Source organism: Bubalus kerabau, chromosome 11 (assembly GCF_029407905.1).
Source record: "Bubalus kerabau isolate K-KA32 ecotype Philippines breed swamp buffalo chromosome 11, PCC_UOA_SB_1v2, whole genome shotgun sequence".
Lineage (NCBI taxonomy): Eukaryota > Metazoa > Chordata > Mammalia > Artiodactyla > Bovidae > Bubalus > Bubalus kerabau.
In genome coordinates, this window is record NC_073634.1 from 7,989,687 (window position 1) to 8,014,998 (window position 25,312).

Sequence of the window (25,312 nt, forward strand, 5' to 3'; positions counted from 1 at the left end):
TGAGATGTGAGATTTTCTTGCAATCGTGCTTAATTTGTAACCTAGATGGTGGATACTACCATAATGTAGGGGCTTCTCTGGTGGCTCAGATGGTAAAGAATCTGCCTGCAATGTGGAAGACCTGGGTTTGATACCTGGGTCAGGAAGATCCCCTGGAGGAGGGCCAACCCAGGGATCGAACCTGGGTCTCCTGCATTGCAAGCAGACGCTTTACTGTCTGAGCCACCAGGGAAACCGAGGGCATGGCTACCCACGCCCAAATTCTTTTTTTTTATTTTATTTTATTTTTAAACTTTACATAATTGTATTAGTTTTGCCAAATATCAAAATGAATCTGCCACAGGTATACATGTGTTCCCCATCCTGAATTCCATGGACAGAGGAGCCTGGTGGGTCACAATCCACAGGGTCACAAAGAGTCAGACACGACTGAGCGACTAACAGAATGGTAAACCTTTTTATTAGGTATCCTTTCTATTTTACCATGTACCTCCTGATCATGCTAAAACCGAGTCCTACTGAATAGGACGTGATCATGGAACTCATTTTTGTCTTTGTCTTTTGATTTAGAACAAGCAACAGATGCCATATTGTCAAAGGGAGGTGTACCTAGTCAGGGCAGAGCTCGAATCAAGTGACAATCCTTCATACATGGTATAAGAATATCAACCCATTTCCTTTCTCATTTCTTCTTTTAAGGGTCCATGTAGAAGCTGGAGATTTTCTTTCTTTCTTTCTTTCTTTTTTTGATACCCCTTTAAAAGATTCTTTCTTTCCTTCTTTATTTTTATTTTTTGGCTGTGCTGGGTCTTTGTTGCTGCATGTTGGCTTTCTCTAGTTTCAGAGAATAGGGGCTCCTTTTCATTGCAGTGTGTGGGTTTCTATTGTGGTGGTTTCCCTTGCTGCAGAGCACGGGCTCTAGGTGCATGGGCTTCAGTAGATGTGGTGCAGAGGCTTAGTTACCCCGTGGTATGCGGGATCTTCCTGGACCAGGAATCGAACCCATGTTCCCCACACTGGAAGGACGATTCTTAAGCACTAGACCACCAGGGAAGTCTGAAGTTGGGGATTTTCTGAACCTACCTCTTTGAAGACTCCCACTACTTCAACTGTTCTTCCAAGCCCGAGTAGATTTCTGTGTTTCACACTGCTCGCCTCAGTTGGATAAGTCTTAACGTGGGAAGGATTTATATTTAAGTAGGAGGGTTCTATGTCATTTGCCAATAAGACAGCTGCTCCAAGCAATCTACCAAGTTTATTTCGATGTGAAAATACCGCAGTAAGTTAGAAGCTACGCAGAATTTTTAATCCTTGGTAAGATCTCAGAAGGAGTCTTTAGAAACATAGCAGACTAGAACATATATTATGAAAACTACTCTGCCTGGGTAATCTGATTCATAATTAGGCATAATTGGTATAACCATATACTTGTAAAAGCAACGAAAGGGGCATAAATCGACACAAATGAAGGTAGTTTTATCATAACTAAGAAGGCAGAGAAATTTAAATGAGCACTTTAACTGTACTTAAAGAGATAAAAAACCATCGACCACCTACAAACAATGTTCCACCAGGGGGTGTCGTCTGCATTTACTTGCTTCGTGGCTGCTTTGCAAGTGTATGCACCTCAACAGTTGTTTTAAAAAATGATATTTTTGTAAAGTGATTTATAATGTCCCGCTGGCTTTGATATTTATTCCGAGGAAGTACTGTCTTTATATTGTATTGTTTGTCAATCAAACTCAAAGCGATTCCAATGCTTTTGTTTTCTAGTAATACTACCTTGTAAAAAAAGCTGTAAGCAGACACCTAGACTCTAGATATCTAGGGGAATTTGCTATTAATCCCACATTAATCCTTTCCTGTAGGCAGGAGTCCTTTAGCAAAGCAATGATTTCCTAGCAATAAAGATAATCTCGTCAATACTCTACAACTGGATTTTACAGATGGATATTTCCTTAAGTGAACCTCATCTCTAATGAATTTGAAACTACTTGATTATCCTAATGAGAATAATAGCAGCTAACAGTCATCAGTTTCAAAATAAACTGTTTATTTCAATCACAGCTTTGCAAGATTGGTTTACCTCCAGAACTGTGTGTGATGAATGAAAACATTTGGTTAGACATGTTGACTCATGAAGATGTGTGTATCCACAAATTTATCTGGCAATAGATGTTACAACCACATCACATAATGAGTGAGAACAATGCCTTTCTTCTTTGCGAAATGCACGCTGTATTGAAATCTCTATTGACTGGCTGTCACCGGGCTGGTCAGCGGCTGAGCTGTTGTTGAACAGTGTCTGACGCAAGAACTCCAGCTGGGGTGAAAACTCACACCCGGGCAGGCAGGGGTGTGGGCTGTGGCCTCTTGGGGCCTCTGACTCTCCATCTTTATCCATCCCTCTCCTGGAGAGGAGGACAATGTTGATTGCTGGAGCTCTTACGAAGAGTAATATGGGCAGGTGGTGTCAGTAACAGAGCTTTATGGAGGGAGGCAAAACACAGGCTGATGCAAAAGAACCCTGTGCTTCAAGACGCACTACTCAGTAACTGGGTGATACATAAATACATGCTAGAGACCAGCTTGTAAGGAACTATCAAAGGTACTCTTTGAAAAAATTTATTTATTTATTTACTTATGGCTGTGCTGTGTCTTCATTGCTACACGAGGGCTTTCTCTAGTTGCAGCGAGCAGGGGCTACTCTCTAGTCATGTACGGCTCTCATTGCGGTAGCTTCTCTTGTTGTGGAGCACAGGGCTCTAGGGTGCACGGGCTTCAGCAGTTGTGGTGCTTGCACTTAGTTGCTCTGTGGCACACGGGATCTTCCTGGACCAGAGATCATATCTGTGTTCCCTACATTGGCAGATGGATTCTCAACCACTGTACCACTAGGGAAGTCCCTCAAAAGTACTCCTTGTGCACCCCTTGTGCCACATGTCAGGTATCAATCCTCAAGGAAACTGCTGGAAGCCCTGTACAGCTTCTTCTCACTGAAGCAACAGTGGAAGCCATGAGCATGCTTTTATATCATCGAGGCCAGGAGAGAGAGGTGATGCAAACACAAGAGTCCAGATGCATCCCCACAAGGAGAATTTGCCTAGTCTTATGTGTTGAAAATCACTCTATCTGGTTTCTGAACTTAGGCTCTGGAGTCTGGAGTTTAAACCCTAACTGTGTCTATTATTTATTATGCGTTCTCCTCCTGTTATCTCAGTTTCCTGCTCTGGAAGATGAGGATGACTTCATCCAGGGTTAAAGTGAGGATTAAAGGAGAGAGCACATAGCAAGAGCACAGAAAGCCATCGATGCATGATTTGCCATGCCACCGTTATTGCTTCTGTTGCTTTAGTTCACACAGTCTGCTCTGGTCCACAGAGTCTATTCAGATCCCTGCACCTTCAAGAAAATGAGGCTGTCATGCAATGTTGCTCTGATGGGCTCTTTATCATTTTTGGTAATAAAAGGTCCAGCACATGTCCTGCAAGTTTTTACTTCCTGAGTTTTCCCAGCACTGCTAAGACTTGGGCGGGGTGGGGGGGTGGGTGGGAGGTTGAGTGGGCAGAAGGAATGCATTTTAAAAATGCTCCAACCAAAGTTATTGCTAATCTGATCTCCAAAACATGTGTTCTAATACACCAAATATTTTGCTCACTGCTTTTTCTTTCCATTTCCCCCCACGTGCACGTGCTTGCTTTTGATGTGGCATGCACTTTAAAAACACATTATTAAGCAGACAAGTCGGTCACCCCTGGAGCTGACACTCTGTCCCCTGCTTATTCTTAACAAGTCTCCTTTTGTGCTGAAGTAATTAATCATTTCAACTTTCTAAGGGTTGCTGATGGTCTTTCGAGATGACTCCAGTTACCGAGGCCCCTCTACCCCCATCACCGTCTACACTGTTCTGAACATGTCAGGAATCTGCTCCTGGGTCTGTATTCACATCACAGTGGGATCCTCATTTCATACAACAATAACCACCAACTTCCGAAAGAACTTAGTGTTCACTTGCCTTTTTCCAGAGTCTGGGCCTGGGGTGTGGGTGGAGGTGTGAGTGAGAGACTTTGGTGAAAAAAAAAACAAGGAAATAGAAAGGGAAAAGGAATGATCAGCTCTGATTTTGCAGCCCAGAGGGGAGGTTTTAATCTTGGGTCCTGGAGGGAATCTCTCAGGACACCACCTTTTTCATGCATTGTGGCTGAATTTTCTTTCTCCCTTTTTTGTCTTTCTCTCTCGTTTATTGGCAGCTGAGTTTTCAAATGGCTTTCCTGTTTGAAGCTGAATCTTTGACTCACCAGGGTCAGAAAATGTCATTTAGTTTCCAGGGTAGGTTGCGGGGGAGTTGGTCATTTTTAAAATGCTGTATCAACAATTTTAGCTAAATTTAGGTTCTATTTTTAAAAGCCTACCCTTCCCTGTCCTCCACCCAGGTATCCACTGTTAAACTGAATTCAAAAAACAGGTTTAAAAATGACCAAAAATACTATGAGATCACAAGCTACTGCCAGAGAAAGGAAGACAAAAATGATTCATAAATTAAATATGAAGATATAAATAAACCAATAATGTTGAGTTAATTAATATAGATTCCCAGGGTGACTTTTAGAAAATGTGCACTTTATAAACAGAGACAAATCTATATTTGAGATCATTAAAAAGATATTTATGAGTAACTGAAGAATAGAGTTTTAAATTAGCACATAATGTATCAATAATAATGCTGATCTAAGATTTTTTAATCAGGTTCCAGAAGCCTAATCAATGTTCATAGAGAAATACCTTTAAAAAAAAAAAAAAGAAGTAGAATATAAAATGTTTAGTATTTTTAATTCCATAGAACCACAGAACTCTTGTTATTTAGGATGACAATAAAAATAAGGCATTAAAATGAAAACATTGTTGTGAAAAAGTTGTACTAACAGACATGGGTAATAATAAACTACCCATGAGTTATACTCCTGTAACTTTTCAGGAAATTCAGGGGAGAAAGACATCCATTTGGATAAACAGATATGCCTTTTTAGTGGGAGGCAAAAGAAGAGGAAACTCTAAAAAATAAAATAGATCATTAGTGTAGTGTCAGAATACCCTGGTGGCTCAGTGGTAAAGAATTCTTCTGCCAATGCAGGAGACAAGGATTCGATCCCTGGATCGGAAAGATCCTCTGTAGCAGGAAATGGCAACCCACTCCAGTATACTTGCCTGGGAAATCCCATGGACAGAGGCTCCTGTAGGGCTACAGTCCATGGAGTTGCAAGAGTCAGACACAACTGAGCGACTAAAAACAGCAACAACAGTGTCAGGATATGACAATTATTTTCCAACTCAATACAGCAATCCCCTCTTATCTAGGGGGGAAACATTCCAATACCCTAGTGGGTGCCTTAACCCACAGATAGCAGTAAATCCTGCAAACATTGTCTTTTTTCCTATATATGTTAACACATAAGTATGGTAAAATCTGGGCTTCCCTGGTGGCCCAGATGGTAAAGAATCTGCCTGCGATGCAGGAGACCCAGGTTTGATCCCTGGGTTGGGAAGATCCCCTGGAGAAGGGAATGTCAACCCACTCTAGTATTCTTGCCTGGAGAATTCCATGGACAGAGGAGCCTGGTGGGCTACAGTCCGTGCGGTTGCAAAGAGCTGGACATGACTGAACGACTGACTCACACACAAACACACACACACACACACACACACACACACACACACACGGGATAAAGTTTATTTATAAATTAGGCACAGTCAGAGAATATCCGAACTGCAAGTATCTACTCTTGCACTTTTGGGCCATTATTAAGAAAAATTAGAGCCGCTTGAATACAAGTACCAAGACACCAAGAAGACTACAAGGTCACTAATGGGTGGGCTGCGCTGGACAAAGAGATGGTTCACATCCCAGGTGGGATGGAGTGAGATGGTGCAAGATTTCATCACACTGTTCAGGATAGCATGTGATTTAAAATCTACTAATTGTTTATTCCTGGAATTTTCTATTTAATCGTTTCAGAGCTCAGTTGACCATGGGTAACTGAAACTGCGGATAAAAGAGGACTACTGTACCTGGAGAGACAGAAAGGGGCGTCCTTTTTCTAACTTATCAACAGAACTAAAAGTGTTAGGAAGCAGGCTGAGCACAGTGAATCTCCAGAATTTCTTGGCTACACGTGGGCCCAGGAATGGAGCCACATACAAATGCGAAAATGCCTCGTGTGCAAAAACCAGTTAATTTGGAGCTGAAAGAATGCTGAGACTGGATTTCCTATTCTGACATTGCGGTTGTGTGTGTGGACAGCTTTCAAAATCAGAACAAAACAACATGTAGATAAATATGGGCGCAGGTTCTAAAAGTCATGAAAAAAGTCCTGAGTCTCAATCCCTATGTTTTTTAAATACTTAACATCTCACTGCCTCCAACAATTATTAAAAAAAAACAAGAACTGCACAACTATAAATCAAATATGTCAGAATTTACAAGACAACATATACATGAAATGGCAAAAAAAAAAAAATCAGGTTTTTTTGTTTTTGTTTTTGTTTTTTAATGTTATAATGTCTACATGGGCTTCCCAAGTGGCACAGTGGTAGAGAATCTGGATGCCAAGCAGGGGACTCAGGTTCAACCCCTGAGTTGGGAAGATCCCCTGGAGGAGGAAATGGCAACCTGTTACAGTATTCTTGCCTGAAAAATCTTGTGGACAGAGGAACCTGGTGGGTTACAGTCCATGGGGTCACAAAGGATAGGACACGACTGAACGACTGAGCACACACAGCAATGTCTAAATAATTACGAGTGTAAGAACTACAGGTAATTATCTCTTATTTAAAAGATGATGGACTTGAAAACACTTAGTAAGAGAAAGAAGCCAGCCACAAAAGACCACATACTGTGTGATTCCATTTCTATGCAATGTCCAGAATAAGCAAATTTATAGAGACAAAAGGCGGGTCAATGGTTGCCTAGGGCTGGAGCGGATGGGGGAAGGAAGAGAGGTGATGGCTGAGAGGTGGGGGTTATTTTTTGGGGGGTAATGAAAAGTCCTAAAGTTAACTGTGGTGAAGGACACACAATTATATGAATGTACTAAAAGCCACTGGATTGTAAAAGTTCAATGGGTATGTGAATTATTCTCAAAAATCTGTTTAAAAAACAAACTATGATTAATATCTAGATAGATGTTCTAATTTTCCAGGCCTGTATCTTGTCAATCCTTGAATGATCATTTTTGATCTTAGAAATTATTCAAAACTTTCCTGTGAGCATGTAATAGTAATGTGCAGCACATCAGTGTAATATCACAATGCTCCATGTGAAAAAAATAAAGAAACCTGTGTGTGATTTTCCCGATAGTAAGTACACTCTTAAAATGTACTTCTTGAGTTGATAACTGTGGGTAGATGTGCTTTAATTGTTCCAAGAATGGCTTTAGACGGAGCATATTAGTCATGGAAATAACTTTGACTTCCCTCTCTCAATTCCATGATCAACATCATAATTGAATTATCCCTGCAAATTTAACACCTTGATTTCTTAAACATGTAGATTCATCAGATATCAAAACAGAAAACTCCGTCTCATGAAAGATAATCAGACTACAGTTAGCGGATACTACACAAAAGGTCTGAACTCTTCTGGTGTGGACATCAGTGGTATGTCCTTTCCACTTCCAACCCTCAGGAGTTATTAAGTGAATTCTCATTGCTCTTGCAGAAGGTGTCCTCATGCTCCCAGGTAACCCAACAATCTTGACTGTCCTGGGAGAGCTTATGTTTCAGGTTATGCTTCAAGCTTATGCTTCAAAAAAGCACTTCAGTCTCTTTGGGGAAGGACAACAGGGTAGAGAGCAAAAACAGACATTGAGCAAAAGGTCAAAGTCATTCATTCATTCATTATTCCTTATCCATTTATTCAGCATTAATTAAATATCCATTACGTGCTAGTTGCTTGCTAGCCCCTGGAGATAATGGTCACTGCCTAATGGGGCTTAAGAAAGACCATTATCAGTCCATACAACAAGCGCTGTGATAAAAGAAAAGGGTTCGTGTGGAATATAGAACAGGAGCATGTATTCAGACTCTGGCAATCAGGAAGGCTTCCTGGAGGGAGTGGCATCTTAAGTGAGGCTTAGAGAAAAAGAAAGAAACACTTGGATGTTTGGGGTCAGGGGTAGACAGAGTAAGAGTGAAGCCTGGAGGAGAAGGAGAGGGCTGTGGTGTTGCTTGTACAGAAGTCGTGTACAGAGTGGGAGGTGGGCAGCGGAGAGAGATGAGGCTGAACACCCCGGGAGCCGGAGCAAGTGTGGCTCTGTAGACCACATCCAGGAACCCGACCATGTCCTGAGCCTGGGGAAGCCACTAACGTGTTTCCAGCAAACATTCTTTAGAAAGCTGATTCTGCCTGCACTGGGGAGAGCTAGGGGGAGGCAGGAGACTGGAAGCCAGAAAGGGGGTCTCTGGAGTAATCAAGGTGGGAAAGGATGGTGCCTGAAGGATGGTGATAGGGACAGGAAGAAATGGACCCATTAGGAGGACATTCAGGAGAAAGCCAGCAGAGGAAAAGCCAGTTGCAGTGAGAGGCGACCTCAGGGCAGCGGTCTCATGACACATCTGGTGGGGCGATCTGGGGGCATGGGACAGGTGAGCATGAAAATCAGGAAACAGAGCCTGATAAATACACCTGATTGATACCCATCTCAGCACAGATGTGAACATGAACCGAGGAAGCCAGCCTGTGAGAAGGAGAGAGAGCCGGGGTAGGAGACCTACAGCTAAAGGACAGCTACAGGGAGAGACGTCCATGGAGGAGACTGGGAGGGAAGGGCCGCCAGGATGGGAGTAATTCCAGAGGGACGTGGTGTGAGAGAGGGCATGTGGAGGCGGGAGTGCTGGTCAGGGGCACTGAATGCCCACCAAGGGCTCACAACACTGCAATGGTAAATCTCATTCATGGAAAGAGATAAACAAGGATTTGCACAGGTTCCACATGCAAGTGCTTATCTTTATGAGAATGGAGACTCACTGAAATATAAAGAAGCAAAGCACTCGGAGCCGTTGTGAAAACAGGAGTGAACACACGACACTGTGTAATCCAATGGACCCCACGGGCGGCTCTGCCACACCCTCTACATTCTTGTGTTGCTGGGGCTGAACCATGCACACCGCCTTTCAAAGGAATGCCTCTCTATTTGCTTTCTCGCCCACATTCTGTCTCTGTAACCCACTTGTCCTGTAAGCGCGGGCTGAGCTCCTCCTGTGAGTCCGGCAAGCGTTCTAAAGCACTGAGTAAATCTACTTCTTTTTGAGTCACATTCAATCTTATTATCTCTCTGGCTTTGTGGATGTACCTTGCAAGGCTAGAGCAACAGAAAACTTTAAAACTCAAGTATATTTAACACCCTGGTCCTCTCATGTAGTGCTGAAGTTCTCCCAGCATCCTGATGCGAAATGAGGAAGCTGTGTCTTTGACCTTGTTGGGAACCGCACCATCATACAGTCTGGCTACTGACACGCAGACCTGGCCCAACCTGGGCACAGCAGGAGGCACCAGCTCCCGAGTTTCCTTGACAGCCTGTAGCATCCAGCTGTTGTTACTATTTGTGGGCCTGCTCCTCTCCTCCAGGTGCCCCTTCTCAGCAAGATACTGACAAACATGGGAGCAAAGATATTGACTATGGTATCAGAACGCACCCGAGACTGTGCGGGTGGAGAGTGTGTTCTCACGTGCCGCTGGGCCGGCTAACACCCCCTCCTGCTTCTACACTCCTGGTTCTGTAAGCCTCTGTGATGTAACCACGCACATGGCCACGTAAACACAGAAAGGCAAAGTCATTCACTCTGGACTGGAGCTTCCAGACCTCCGAGGTCCCTTTGGCCATTGCCCCGAAGCCTCTGGGCTCAGAACAGATTCTGAATTATAAAATTCTCACCCCGCTTCTGTTAGAAACTAAACAGCTTTGACATCCGCACAAAGCCTACAGAGTGTAGCCCATGGCCCTGAAACTAGCAGCAGTTTCAGGATACCCCCTCATAGGCACCAGGACCCTTAGGGAGAGACACAGAGCCGCGTAAGTAGGGCTTCTGGTTTCAGCCAAAGGACTCATAACACCTAGCAAAACTGCACCTTCAGATGTAAAATAAGATACTTTACATGATGTTTGTGTCTCTATCCATCCAGGGTGTCATTGTTCAGTCTCTCAGTTGTGTCTGACTCTTTGTGCCCCATGAATTATTGAATGCCAGGCTTCCCTGTCCTTCACTATCTCCCGGAGGTTGTTCAAATTCATGTTCATTGAGTTGGTGATGCCACCAACCATCTCCTCCTCTGTCTCTCCCCTTCTCCTCCTGCCCTCAATTTTTTTCCAGCATCAGGGTCTTTCCATCCAGGTGGCCAAATGAAAAAAAGAAAAATCAAAACAAGACACTGCCAAGTGAAACCCATTTATCTTGGATAAGACATGCAGTTTGCGTGGTGAATTTCTCCAGACCGCCATGACCGTTACTTTCGCTTTGATTCTATTTTACTATACCAAGCAATGGGATATGTAAATGGGGCTCCTCTGCAGTTATGCCCAGCCTGATTTTGCCATTTGTGGGCTTCATTTTGTCGTGAATAAAATCCTTACTACTTGAAACAAATGAAATAATTTACAAAGAAAACAACATGAGGCAGAAAATGCCTGTCTGGTCGGAAACAGGGCAGATCTGACCTCGGTCCAGTTCTGCAAATGACCCAAACAGATCACTTAAAACAAGAGTCTCTTTGTTTTCTATTTTCTCCAAGAGGGGTTAATGTATCTTTGTGGCACAGTGGTAAAGAATCTGCCCACCAATGCAGGAGATGCAAGAGATAGGTTTTATCCTTGGGTCAGGAGCACACCCTGGAAGAGGAAATGGCAACCCACTCCAGTATTCTTGCCTGGGAAATCCCATGGATGGAGGAGCCTGGCGGGCAACAGTCCATGGGGTCTCAGAGAGCTGGGCACGACTGAGCGCGCACACACATACACACGTATTTTCATTTGGATTAAGGAGCTTGTGGACACCTGAGCATCAGGTTTCTCTTGGCACACCACTCAGGGCCTGGACATGTTGAGGTGGCATGATGATGTACGTGGTTTGTGATGGTAACCTCAACTCTCTCCTCTTTCACAAACCTCCCAGAAACACAACTGGAAATCTTCTCTAGGAGGCTCCTCAGTTTCCAGAAAACCAAGGAAGTTGAGTTCCCTCTATTTGCTGGACACCTGGCCACTCACAGTGTCAGGAAATTGGTATGGGTCTCAAGAATTTAAACGAGTCCTGGTTACCCCCTTCATACAGCAGAAAGGCAACTCTACGTACATATCCACCATGAATATTTCACAGGAAATTGGAATTAAATTAGTGACTAAAGATGAAAGCCAAGAAGATAATCTGCTCAGATGGTGCCCTGAGACTGTCTGTAAATCCATCCTTTATATCCAAACCAGATCTCAAACACTGGCCTCTTATTACAAAGGCTCCCTACGTTATGAGGGTGCCTCTCAATAACCACCATCTAGAGCTGTCTGGCATCAAATCCGTGCATTCTAGTTTCAGCCCCACATGACCCCACTGCATTGTAAATGGATTTTATTTGCTGAACAAATGTTAATGCCATTCTACGTGAATGGATAATGCTAGGAAAAGCACCTACATATTACCGCACTGGAGCCCTTGAGGATGAAATACAGTGTAACTTAGAAAACTGTCTGTTACAAACATATGTCAAGCCAGGAGGGCTCCCAGACCTTGGAGCTCATCTCCATAGAACTCTGTTATAATTTGTCCCTTGGTTAAATGAATGTTGCCATAATACATAGATTTACTAGGTCCCAGGAATGAAATTCTCTGAGCGAGGATAAAAAATAATTGTACTTGAGAACATAATGTAATATTCAAATGACTTGAAAACAGTCACCTCAGCAAAAATAAGAGAGGGGAGAGGAAAATGAAGTTTAAAGGTGAGGTTGTTAATGTTGGCCATAAAACCTCCATGAGTTCAAGTGCACGCACGCGTGATCAGGCACTTTAGGATCACAAACACGTGGGAGCGGGAAACCTCCCTTTCGTGGCAAAATGCCTGAGTGGTTTCATGAATGAGCCAGGGGGGTGCTTCTTGCTTTAATAAGACAGCACTGCAGGTGGGGGGCGGTGCTGGTCCCAGACAGAGTTGGTCAGAAATCCCGGCTCTACTGCATGGCAGCTGTGTGCCGCGGATCTCTGTGTTTAACCTCCCCTTGCCTCAGTTTCTTCCTCTGTAAAATGGGGATGAGAATAGTTCCCAACTACACAGCAGGCAGCTGTGATGGTCCAGTGAGAAAACATAGGCAAGAACCTTAGAAGAGTGTCTCAGACATAGTGAAAGTGAAGTCGCTCAGTCGTGTCCGACTCTCTACGGCCCCATGGACTGCAGCCTACCAGGTTCCTCCGTCCATGGTATTTTCCAGGCAAGAGTACTGGAGTGGGTTGCTATGTCCTTCTCCAATAAATGTCATCCTGTCCTTGCTGGTGGTCCATATAGAATCTGGGCTTCCCAGGTGGCACTAGTGGTAAAGAATCCACCTGCCAAGGCAGGAGACGCAAGAGATGCAGGTTCGATCCCTGGGTTGGGAAGATCCCCTGGAGGAGAGCATGGCAACCCGCTCCAGTGTTCTTGCCTGGAGAATCCCAGGGACAGAGGAGCCTGGCAGGCTACAGTCCATGGGCTTACAAAAGAGTAGGACACGAGCGAGCAAGGGAACACACACTCACACATAATTTAGTGCAAATGAAGAGCATGAATGCAAACCATGGCCTCTCCTCATGAGTGGTTTCTAAACTCAGGGCCTCCATCCCAGTTTTCTCCAGTCTGGACTCTGCCCCCTCTCCTCCACAGAAACAGCACTCCAGGCACATCCCCAGCAGTCCAGCGGTTGACTCCAAGCTTCCAATGCAGGGGACACAGGTTCAGTTCCTGGTCAGGGAACTAAGATCCAGCAGGCGGCATGGTGTGACCAAAAAGTAAATAAATAAAAATAAATTTAAAAAGGAAAAAGGAACAGTACTTCATAAGGTCACCCTTAGGGTGGTCTTGCACCCTCCTCTCTCTTCTCCTCTGGGAAATTCTGAGCCCAGTTCAATGGAAATTCTCTTGGTTTCAACTCTGTGACTTTTCAGTTATGATTTTTCCTCAGGTTCTCTGCTGACTCCCTCTCACAGGCATTTGCCAGTGGCTCTTCCCTTGCCTGGCCTTGAAATGGTGGACTTTAGGCTCTCATTGCTTCTCAGCCTGTAGTCCCTCTCCAGGCAAATGGACCCATTTCTGCAGTTTTACAACCAATGTGCTAATTCATCCACAATGTTGGCCTGCCTTTCAGACCTCTGTTCTGAGCTTATGCACATTCTCCACGTCTACCTGAGTATCACAAGGCACCTCAAACTCAGGATGTCTGAAAACGATTGTGTGATGTACTCCCTCCTCTTGCCCAGCACTTAAACGGGGCAGGACCCTATGGTCCTTGCCCACCCCCACCCCCACCCCTCCATGTCCTCTGCTTGCCTTTTGCTGTGGAAACTTTAGTCAGAGAATAAGCTTAATCAGAGAAATGAGAAGTGCAGAGATAGAACAAAGGAGACCAAATAATAATAATATAGTCATTAAGCATAGTCAAGGACCTTTAGCTCCTTTTCAAGGGCTACAGATAATATTCTGAGCCATAGCCTGTGAGCTGTCTTACAGATACTGAAACCCCAGGTAGAAGAAGGTAACTACATGATGACCAGACTGTACCCATGACATTACATTAGCTGACACAACTCTGAGAACTGGCCTCAAAGAAATGGGAACAAGTCAGTCATAGAACTGAAGATTAACTGTACCTAAAACCACCAAGATGACGCTGGTCAGACCACCGATGACCAATTTAAGGATGACTGTCGTGGCTGACTGTACTGTGTTTCTGCATGTACCCCCCCCACTTCTGTCTATAAAAGCTCTTGCCTTTGTACAGATGGCAGCCTTCCTCCGCCAGTTGCCAACATCTAAAATAAAGCAAACTTTCTTCTCCACCAGCCTGGCCTGTTTATTGGCTTTCAGTAACCACTCTTTCGGTAACAGCATCAGCCTCTCCTCCATCTTCACAGGTCTCTACCCAGCATCCCTCACCCGGGACCTGCAACAGCCTCCCCCTCCTCCCGCCTCCTCCCCATGACAGCCAGTCTGCTCACATCCCTCCCAGCTCCGATCCTTCACTGACTCCCTGGTGCTTAGTGGTTCCTGAGTGTGGCTGACAAGGTTCCGAATGACTGGCCTCTCCTGCCGGGCTTCTCCCATCCACCCTCCCGCTGCACAGGCTCCTCTTTCCTTCCCAGGTCTCTGACAAGCCAAGCTCTCCACCCCTTCTGATAGAAAGCCCCACCATTTTCTTTACGTTGCTTTCCTATTTATCCTCCAACTCTCAGTTCACAGGCTGCTTCCTCAGGGACACTATTCTTGATCACAACTTAGGTAATAAATGGTAGAGAAAATGTTCAGGAAACTCTGAGTATTTATCACAAATAGCAGGACAGGTTTATTTATGAGATTAAAAAAATAATGTAGCATCTATCTCTTCCAGCACATTGTGGGTCCAAAAGGGCCAGGGTCACATCTGTCTAAAACCTACCACTGATGCCCGGTACCTTCCATATGGAAAGGGCATGCTAACGCTTGTTCAATGACTATCTCAACTTCAATTATTTTAAGGCATTTTTCATGACCCTCCTCTTCCTCCACACTGCTTTTCAGAATAAGATGCCTGCAAATAATAATTACCCCTGGTGATCTTGATGACAGCAGGTTTGCCTGAGTTGATCCCAAGGGGAGAGAACCTGGTAAGGAAAACTGGGCTCCACAAAGACGGTCCAGAGTAACCCAGCATTAAAAAGGCCAACACACCTCTTTCTTTAGGGGGGAGGCATACAGCATGTGGAACCTTAGTTCTCTGACCAGGGATGGGACCCATACCCCCTGCTCTGGAAGCTTGGAGTCTTAACCACTGGCCCACCAGGGAAGTTCCAGCCAATGCATCTTGTCCATGATTTACAGCGAAGGGAATCCGCTTGTGGGCCGTCACACTGATGCTCACCATTCTCCTTTAGAGTATTCTTTCACTCACTCACTCGTTTATTCATTCATCCCACAAGATCGTGAATTCTAAAGTCTAGACACTGGGGCCACCACGTGGGAAGGACACTGATACATGATGGACACACAACCAACCCAGCAGGCTGTACCTGAGAAGGAGCCCTGTGCGTGTGTCTGCAGGGGAGGAGATGCTTAGAAGAGGCCAAGAGATCCTGGGGATTCCTGCTGTGAGAGGCAGGTAACAGCCAGGAAAACACTCCCGGCAAAACTGGGAATACCCGCATGCTCCTCTAGGAGCTCCCGAAGTACCAACGGCCACTGGGACACCTTAAGCTGCCAGGTGAGGGGCAGGAAAAGGCTCCCACGACAGCGCCAGCACCACCAGCACCTCCCAGTCTACACGCTGTCCTCGCCGGCTGCTCCTCGCGGCCTTCCAGTGAAGGCAGCGTCCCCCACCCTTGACCCTGCACATGTGCATAAATCAATTATCTCATGGGTCCAGGCTTTCCCTCTTGCTCCACACCTGACCTGAGGTGGGCAGGGGAGGTATCCGTGGTATGATGGGTTAGGGGTCAGTATTGTAGGGAGACAGGAGTGAGGCGAGGCTGGGAACTTCAATCAAGCTCTTAAGAAAAAAACATATGATGGTTTAAACACTCGACTGCAGCATCCAGTTTTAAGTGACTTTCGCATTATCTAACACATATCCTTCTGGTATGAGAACTACTCAAGCTCTTTATGAACGCCAAGCCTTGCCTGGAGTGTAGAACAGAAAGGTCAAATGACGGAGCTCTTCCATATCCTCAGAAAAGACAAGAAAGGGTCAGAAGGAGCAGGATTTTTAACACAGTGAAGCCAAAAAAAGGACCAGTGTGTTGTGGTCTGCTCACTTTTCAGACAGACGCCAAAGCCAACTGAAGGAGGATGGCTTAAACACCAAATATTGGGACCCGAAACATGAAAGTGTGTTGAGAGAGAAAAACAGGACAAGTACATTAGCATTTCACACGATTTGCATTTAGCCTGAAACAAGGCCCCAGGAAAGAGAATTTAGACATAAAGTACAATATGTATTTTATTCAGCATACACTTAAATGCCAGGAAGGAAGCTGCCACACACTTTTGACAACTGTTTTCTCTGTAAACCTCTGCCACAAAACCAGAAATCATTACAAACTCCACAAACCAAACTTCAATTAATTATTTTCATCAATTCTACAGTGAAGAGATTTGTGACATAATGCTTTCCAGGAAGAATAAAAAATATTCTACCTCTGAAAATGATTTGACAGTCAACGTAAAATTTCGAACCAAATAATTGTATTATTGTAGCTGACAAAGCAATTCAACAAAAAGTATGTAAGGTGTCCAAACATTAAAAATATATTAAAATAAAGTTATTTTTTCTTTATAGGGAATTGCCACACCATCTGGTCTGATTTATCCTGGTGTTTTGCCCAGTATAATATCAGCTTTCTGAGAGCCATAAATTATTAGGTTATTCCAATGAAAAAATATGAGTGAAGAAAAAATATAGGTTGAAGAGGACATCCTGATTGTAAGTCTGAATACTCAGGAGAACGCTAACATGGCAGAACAGCCCAGCCTAAGTGAATCTGTGCGTGAAACTAGTTCACAGGTGTGCATGTGAGATGATGATGATGAAAAGCACAGGCTTACTGAGAGGACCAGGCAAAATAATAACGTGCGTAACAATATAGAAATAAATCTTCAGCATTGAGCATTACCTCTTTGTCAGAGTGCTTCTGATTCTAATTAAGTTTGGGAAAAAAAATAACCAGGCAACCCCTGCCTGGGTTGCCTGACTGGGAAGCATGGACTATTAAAAGATGCTTTTAAATAGTAGGGAGATGAATGGGGGCACCCGAATGTGAACACGGCCATATTTTTCATCTCAACTCTGCTGCTCTATCTTCCAGCTGATCCCCTTCATACAGCATCACCTCAGCCTGTGCAAAGGGGCCAGATGGAGGTGTAGCGCCTAGGTTTCTAAAGGAAGCATGGTTTTGTAAAGTCTTATTTAGGCAACTTGGGTGATTACCCTCTGAAAGGGTAAAGATCAAACAACACATGAACACCGGGCTCACTCTGACACTCCAGCCGCACACCTCCTTCTGTTTAAAACCTACATCAACCAACTGGTAAAATGTTTAAAAGAATATCCTTACCCGAATGATTTCTTCAACACAGCTGTTGGTTTCTCCAGATCGACTCTCCTGCAAGCAAAGGGTAAAAATCATTAAGCCTGATAGAACAGTCTTACGGTTGCAATGAAGAGATGGCATTGAATAGAGTTTGGACAGGGTGCATGCCTCACAAGGGATGTACAGATGAACTCATTTCCTTAATGGGACAGCACCCATCATGGCTGAGACCACCCCCTTCCCCAACTGCTGCACCACAGACAGGGCAGTCAGAGCATCACACACACCCCAGAGTTGCAGCATTGGACCCTCCAGCCATGTCAGCTCTAAGCAGGGCAGCCTCCTTAGGGGCAGAGCGCACAACTGGCAGGTGTGAGCTCCATGCACCTGGGGCTCCGTCAAAGTGTGGAAGGAAAGGTGGCCTCTACTGCCAAGGTGCATCTAGTCCACCCACTGGATACGTGCAAGGGCCCTGCCAAGTACCAAGCACGACTCTGGTAGTTGCATCACCCCCAGAGCCTAGATTTACAGGGTAATGGGCTGAAACCTGAAAGATCAAAAGGAGACACATCCTCCGAGGGCAGGCTGGGTGTCATGTCACCCACACTGCCCTGTGCTGAAGGCGCGGTACAGGCTCCAAGGAATGGGGACGTCAGGTCACAGCCAACTCTGGGGACCGTTTTAAGTTTCGGAGATGCTGTGTGGTCACTGCTGGTAACACACTCCCAGAGCACGGGAGGTGGTTTTGTGGGAACGTGAAAGCAGCGTTTGCGGTAGAAGTACCAGCTGTGGTCTCAGTGAGACACTTCTCCGGCCTTTGATTCAGTGACATTGACCAGCACTCGGCGTGACCTCCCAGAATGAGGCTTTCTTCACAATGTCTTTCCCAAGCCCACCCTGTTCTCTCTTTCCTTCTCATGGTCCTCTCTCCCCGACAAATGCTGACTTGCATATTGCTGGTTTTCCTCGTTTGCTCTAAGTCATCCTTTTGAGGGCAGGTTAGCCGTGACTTCCTCAGAGTAGCATCCCTGGCCCTGGAATATTCAGCCATGGAGCATTTACCTCTTCTCCAGGGCACTCACCAGGAGTAGTTCACACAGCACTTGCTCCTCTTCAGTGTGCTCACCATGACGGCGATTCACGGACCGACTCTGGAAAGATCTCTCCTCCCTCCAGGACACATACCCCGCCCACCTGGGGGCTCTGCGTCCTTCAGCACGTGCGTCACACAGCCTTAAGCGTGTACGGTGAACGGGTGTCTGTCAGAAGGCACGAATGAACCTACTTCCTGCCGTTCCCAGGAGTGGGAACGCTGACCACAACCCGCTCGAGGACTTTCCAGTATTACAAAGGTTCTACCAAAGAGTGCACCTTCAAATCCCAGACCTCCCTGTGTGCCCCCCACTTTCTTTTCCTGGTGGTGGAGTATTTTATCAGAAATATTCCACACTTCACACTAGGTAAGGAGCATGGGTGAATGAAAGTACGTGAGGCTTGAAAAGGGCCTATACATGATTGAGATTTTTCCTACCCAGATATGGAAGATTTGTCCAAGGCTCCCAACTGAGGCGCAGAAGGTTTACATGACTTGCCCTCAGGCCACAGAACAGCAGGGCCTGGACCAGGAAACAGGACTCCTAATCCTCAGCTGTGTACATTTTGTCTTCCAGATGCTTTCCCCAATCCCAAAGGCTGTGCTGGAAATATATCCATTCTCAAACCTGAGCTCACTTGTTTGGCAAAGGTATTTCATCAGCACGGTTTCTAGGAGTTTTCTACAGCTTGCACACTTTAAAAAAAAAAAATTGTGGTAAGGTAAAATAAACATAAAATAAACGACTTTAACCATTTTAAATATATATGGCCTTTAACCATTTTAAGTATATAAGGCCTTTACTGGCCTTAAATGCATTCACAATGTCACGTCTAATTGTAGGACGTTTCTGTCACCCTGAATGGAGGCCCCAGGCCCCTTAAGCAGGAACTCTTCATTCCCCCTCTCCCCAGCCCCTAGTAACCACTAATCTTTTTACTTTCTCTCACTATAGATTTTTCTATTCTAGATATTTCATATAAATGAATTTTGCATTATGTGACCTTTTGTGTCTGGCTGGTGTGTTTCACTCAGAATAATGTTTTCAAGGTTCACGTTGTAGCTTATGTCAGTACTTCATTCCTTTTTGTGGCTAAATAATATTCCACTATATTTGAATATTATCACATTTAATTTATCTATTCATCAGCTGATGGACATTTTGGTTTTTCTACTTTGCTGCGATAGCACTTCTATAAACATCTATGCACAAGTTTTTGATTGAATGCCTGCTTTCGCTTCTTTTGGGTTATAGACATAGGAGTTGAGTTGGTGGGTCATATGGCCATTCTATGCTTAGCTTTCTGAAGAGCTGCCACGGTGTTTTCCATAACAGCTATGACATTTTGCATTCCTGCCAGCAATGCGTGGAGGTCCTAATTTTTCCACATCTTTACCAAACACTTGTCATTTTCTGGTTTTGTTTTGGATAATAGCCATTCTACTGGGTTGAAATGGTAACTTATTGATGTTTTAATATGTATTTTTCTAAGGATTAAAGATGTTGAACGTGTTTTCATATGAACATTGGCCCTTTGTGTATCTTTGGAGAAATGGCTTTTTCCCAGTTTTTCATTGGGTTGTTTGATTTTTTATTGTTTGGTTGTAGAGTTTTTGATATATTTTGGATAAAGACCCTTATCAGATATAAGATTTGCATATATTTTCACCCATTCTGTGGGTTGTATTTTCACTCTCTTCATAATGTGCATGGATGCACAAAATTTTTAATTTTGATGAAGTCCAACTTACCTATTTTTTTTCTTTATTGCTTCTCTGTTGAGGTTATTTCTAAGAAACTATAGCCAAATCCAAGGTTATGAAGATTTACCCATGTGTTCTTCCAAGAGTCTTACAGTTTTCGTTTTTATATTTAGGACTTTAATCCAATAGTTTGAGAACTTTTAGGTGACGTTTATTTCCTTACAAATTATTTGCTAAGTTTTAGTTAAAACAGGAACACTATTTTAGTTAAGATAGGAACACTATCTTGGTATACATGGTTCCTTTCTAGTCTCATCATTAAGAGATCAACAACAAAATGTGCAAAGCACAACTGTTGGTAACAGTGCATTAACATAATCTACGTGTCTATACCTGTAAAAAGCAGTGTTAAATATCAAGATAAGGTTAGAAGACCCAATGCTTTCACTAATATCTCATTCCTCTTTCCTATATTCATCCCTTCTTCTGTTTTCCCAAAAGTTCTATTTTGGCAAACACATTGACTACACCCCACAACTTGCATTTCCAGGGCCTTATTCCAGGACTGCTCTGGAAATGTCACCATCCTGATACTTCAGTCAAATTAGATCAGAGAGTTCTTTTGAAACTGACTCAAACCCTATGTTCTTTCCAGGGCAGCCAGAGGCAACCATTATAAAGGCCTCAGTGGTCCTTTGAACAATGATCTCTTTTGGAGTTCAGGTGAGAATGAATGGATGAATTGGAAAACATATCTTCGGACCCATGGACCACTCCTCTTATCCCACTTCCAAATTCCAACCCTAAATTCTCAATGTATTTGTTATTTTCCACCTTAAAAACAAACAGCCAAGGAAAATGTGACTTCACACTCTCCTGGTGGACTCACCCAGGCACACAACTTATTACAAAAACTCTTTATATGTTTGGTTCCTTAAAGTTAAGCTTACCCTGAATACCACACTTCAATTTCATTTGAAGTGATTTATGTCGATGACAGGTTCCTCTTAATATCTCACCTCATGATCCTATAAATTTCCACTACCCTTCTCTGTAAACGGAACACTCGGAGAGGGAAACAGCATAGAGGCCTTGTTAAATACTTCCCTTGTCAATGTAGATGAAGGACGTAGGGTTATTACATTCGGCCATCGCAATGGGAACTCCAACTGTGAGCTCTGAGGGTCTGGCCAGACATCAGGTCCTTCCTTCCTGGGAGGGCCCCTCACCCACCTGAGAAGGTGCCGGGAATGAGGCCAGAACACAGGCCTTCCGCAACAGTCTCAGGGAGTTCTACCTTTAAATTACAGGGCTGAAGGGCTTTGGCAAGGAACACTTTGGGCTTTTTCCGGAACATCTCTGACTCCGGGGGTTCCCAAAGGAAGGCACTACATTGGGTTTGAATTTCTCAGATCCTATGTTGTTTGGAGTGGATCCATGAGGCACAATATTGTAGACGGTTTGAAACAGAGGGAACCTTAGTGCTCATTTTACCCAATTGCATGACTTCAACAGATGAAGAAACTGTGACCCGAAGAAGTAGAGAGTCTTGTCCAAAATCATTTTTGGCAGCAAGGGACAGTCAAGGTAGAACCTACACACACCTGTTCAACATCAGTTCAGTGAATTTTACTACCTCATGCAATCTCTCCAAGCTCAACCTCTAGAACTGGCTCAACTTGAGGTCACTGTCATGCTTACTGAAGAGAAATGAAAGAATCTGGACAGTATTTAGGTAAATTTCCTCCTTTCTTCCCACACTGCAAATCATCCAGTTCTTAGTCACTCTGGATCTTACTCATTAACCTCAAACATCACATGGATAAACCAAAAGTGGAAGAGACAGGAGAGGAAGTGGAGAAAAAGAGTTAATACAACCATTTATTTCTTCTGTGACATTAACACACAACAGAGACAAGAATTTGTGCCCTCAGAGACTGGAGGACAGAATTCTACTTCACCTTTTCCAAATCTACAAAGGGGGTGGGTATGTAGGGTTGGAATGGGTTAGGCACAGGGGTTAGGGAGATCGGGGGGCCTTTTACCTGCTTTCTTTCTCAAAGTCTTTCTCAAATATGGTTTCAGCTGCAGTTGTACACTTTGATTATACTTACATTTTTAAAACTTTCAGTGTTTATGAACAAGATTAAAACATGCATGTAATTTACATCTCCAAATTTTTGTTTACATTTTTCACAATAAAGTCATTGCTTTCCTTGGAAAGGTACCCACGGAGAAGGAGGGCTGCACAATGAAAATTTGAATTACTCTGTATTTTGTGGGGGTTTGGAGCTGTTGCTTCACACTGGGTTGCTGAGCTGTTGCTCCCTATTTACTCTGACTTTGATGAACCCACACCATCTCCCTATCATTACATTTTGAAATCTGTCATAACAGCCTCACCTCACTGAACCTCCAACTAAACTTCAATTAAAAGCGAGCAACCCCAGCTGATTCTTCTTCTCGACAGTGTTGTCGATCACGTTCCTTTTTCACAGAACTGCTTTCCTCAAATCTTTACCGCTTGAAAATACACACCACACACTGTCAGCACAACGTGAGAACGAGCCTGTGGGTAAGGAGCGCTTCAGCAATATCCAGGAGCATCCTATTTCCGAGAGCCTAAGCCCCTAATTACCATGCCAGGCACACAGGCCTGGAAGAAGCAAGCCGCGCTGAAGGAGAAAAGGCTCGAGCCAATCAGTGGGAAATGGCATTTCACGACGGAGGAGTGAAGCTGTACACATCCTATTTTCAAAAATAGTTTAACTCTTCATCAGACGCGTGGAAGGAGGAACTTTCATTCTAAAACAACGCTGTTTTGAAGTCACAGTACCTCTGTCTGCAAGCACTCAAAAGGTCCTCAAACATTCAGGAACTGTTTATCACATGCAGAGTCTTAAAAACTTCTACAAAAGTATTCTTAAATGTCTTACTCTTTTTTTCAGAGCAGCATTTTGCATATATTTTATTTTGTTAATGTTTTTTTAATGGTGGTAAAAGTCACATAATATAAAACCTACTATTTTAACCACATTTAACTGTACAGATCAGTGGCACTGAGTACATTCACAGCTATGCAACTCTCACCACCATACACCTCCTGAATTTTTCACCTTCCTAAACTGTAACTCTGTCTCCATTCAACACCAGCTCCCCTTGGCATCTAACAATGTACCTTCTGACTATGAATTTGACTATTCTACATACCTTGTAGAAGACTAATCAAACTTGATTCAGAGGGAAACTGAGATACAAAGAAAGGAGGTGTCCCATCCATGCCACCAAAGCAGTGACTGAGGATCTGAGCTCGGCTTCACGGGGGTGTTTAGGTTCACACATCCACGTGAAGCCCCTTCCTCTGACTGTATCCCTGGCCAGTCTCATCCGAGGGCAGAGCCACCTGAGGCCGGGAACCAGCCGTGCTCTCCTCAGCAGGTTTTACATCAGACCTAGCACCTCCCCTTTCAGGCTGCCCTCTGCTCCCAGTCACCCCCGGGGCAGGCTGGCCTCATCTCTCTCCCATGTCCTCCTGATTTCCCGGATGTGCTCAGCAGATCTGGTCACCTCTTTTTCTGCTGCTTACACCCCCTCTTCCTCTCGGAACGACGGTCACCACCATCACTGAGACACTGACACATCCAGGGGAAAAAGAAAACACGGAACAATAAGAAGAGAAAGCTGTATGTCAAGAATGCAAACAAAATGGCAGCAGACGGTAGCAGTATTATTTTCAACGAAAGGACAGTTCATAAGGAAAACACTGAATTGGAGAGCACAACACAGAATGAGGAAACAATAGAGCATCAAAATAAGGTGTGTCAAGAAAAAGAAGAAAGAGCATCAAAATCAGGCATGCCAAGAAAAGAAAATAGAGTTCTTAAGGTTGGATGTCTCTAATCCACTTCTGCTTTTCCTAATAGACAAAGGATACCAAAAAGAAGACCCCAACCATATAAGGGGGATAGAGAATTTGAGAATAAAATTAAACAAGGCTAAACTGAGAGATATAATCAACCTAGACAGTTATGAGGAAACCCCAATGCTTCAAGTATACGTGAGACGGCTACTGAAGTAATCACATGGTGAGCTACAAAAGAGCATCAGAAAATTCCTAAAAGCAGTTGTTTTATAGTCCAGACTCTATAGTCACAAGTTATCAAAACAATTAAGCCACGAATTAAAACAGTAGACATAAAAATCTCCTAGAATTTTTAGAATAAAACAAACATCACACAACTATAAATAAATCACATTTACAGGAAAATAAAATTATAATATGGCAAAGCAAAATAATGGGATATTATTAGAGCTAAATTCATACACTAAAAGCTTTCATTCTTTTTTAAAATAAAATGTATGTGCTAAGCAATCAATTAAAATTTTAAAATCAAGGAGACATACAAAAGGAAAATAACAAATAGAGAAAACCAATGAAATATTTATAAAACAAAAGTCATAATTTATAAAGCAAAAATATAATTTCTTAAAACAAAAACACATTACTCAAAACAATAATAGAAAGTCACTTCATTTTGATATTTGGCAAAACTAATACAATTATGTAAAGTTTAAAAATAAAATAAAATTTAAAAATAAAATTAAAAAAAAAATAAAAAAATAAAAACAATCCAGGAAAAAAAAAAAGTCCAAATAAACATAATGTGTTATAAGAAGGGGATAAAATATATGGAAGGGCTTGTAATCATAAGAAGACATTGATGTTAACATTAATATAGAAAATAATACTAATAAAGTTTGATGAAGTTGGTAACTTTCTGGGAAAAAAGCTGATATAAAAAATAAAGAAAAATGAGATTAGGCCTATAAATCTGAGCATGCAGGTTAAATTAAAAATTATCTTCAAATAAGGCTTTAAGCCAAATAGTTTTAAAGTGAAGGGCTTTAAACTTTCAAGGAAGAACTAATTTCCACATGTTTATTCTTCCAAAGTAGAAGGTAATGGAAAGCTATGTGATTTATTTTATTAAATTAGTATGAAAACCTCACATAAGAAAATAAATCAATCCTCCTCCAAAAATCTGTGTAAAATCCTTAAGGGATTATTTGTAAATATGATTCAATAAAATATTTTAAGAATTAGTGGAGACTTAGTGGGCTCTGTCCCAGGAATGCAAAAATAGTACAATCCTAGGGTAAGTAACGTATCACTAGGGAAAACATGTAAAACTGTTACCATCTCAGGCTTTTTTCCTGACCTCA

At 43.3% G+C, this 25,312-nt stretch overlaps 1 protein-coding gene across 1 annotated transcript in view; it reads right to left on the reverse strand.

Moving 5' to 3' along the window:
* The window catches only part of AFF3 (ALF transcription elongation factor 3), a 582,468-nt gene that overhangs the window by 294,466 nt on the left and 262,690 nt on the right, over positions 1-25,312 (reverse strand). The window contains exon 6 of the mRNA XM_055539447.1: positions 17,317-17,364. Coding sequence (XP_055395422.1) covers positions 17,317-17,364 — 48 coding nt within the window. The remainder of the gene's footprint in view (positions 1-17,316; positions 17,365-25,312) is intronic.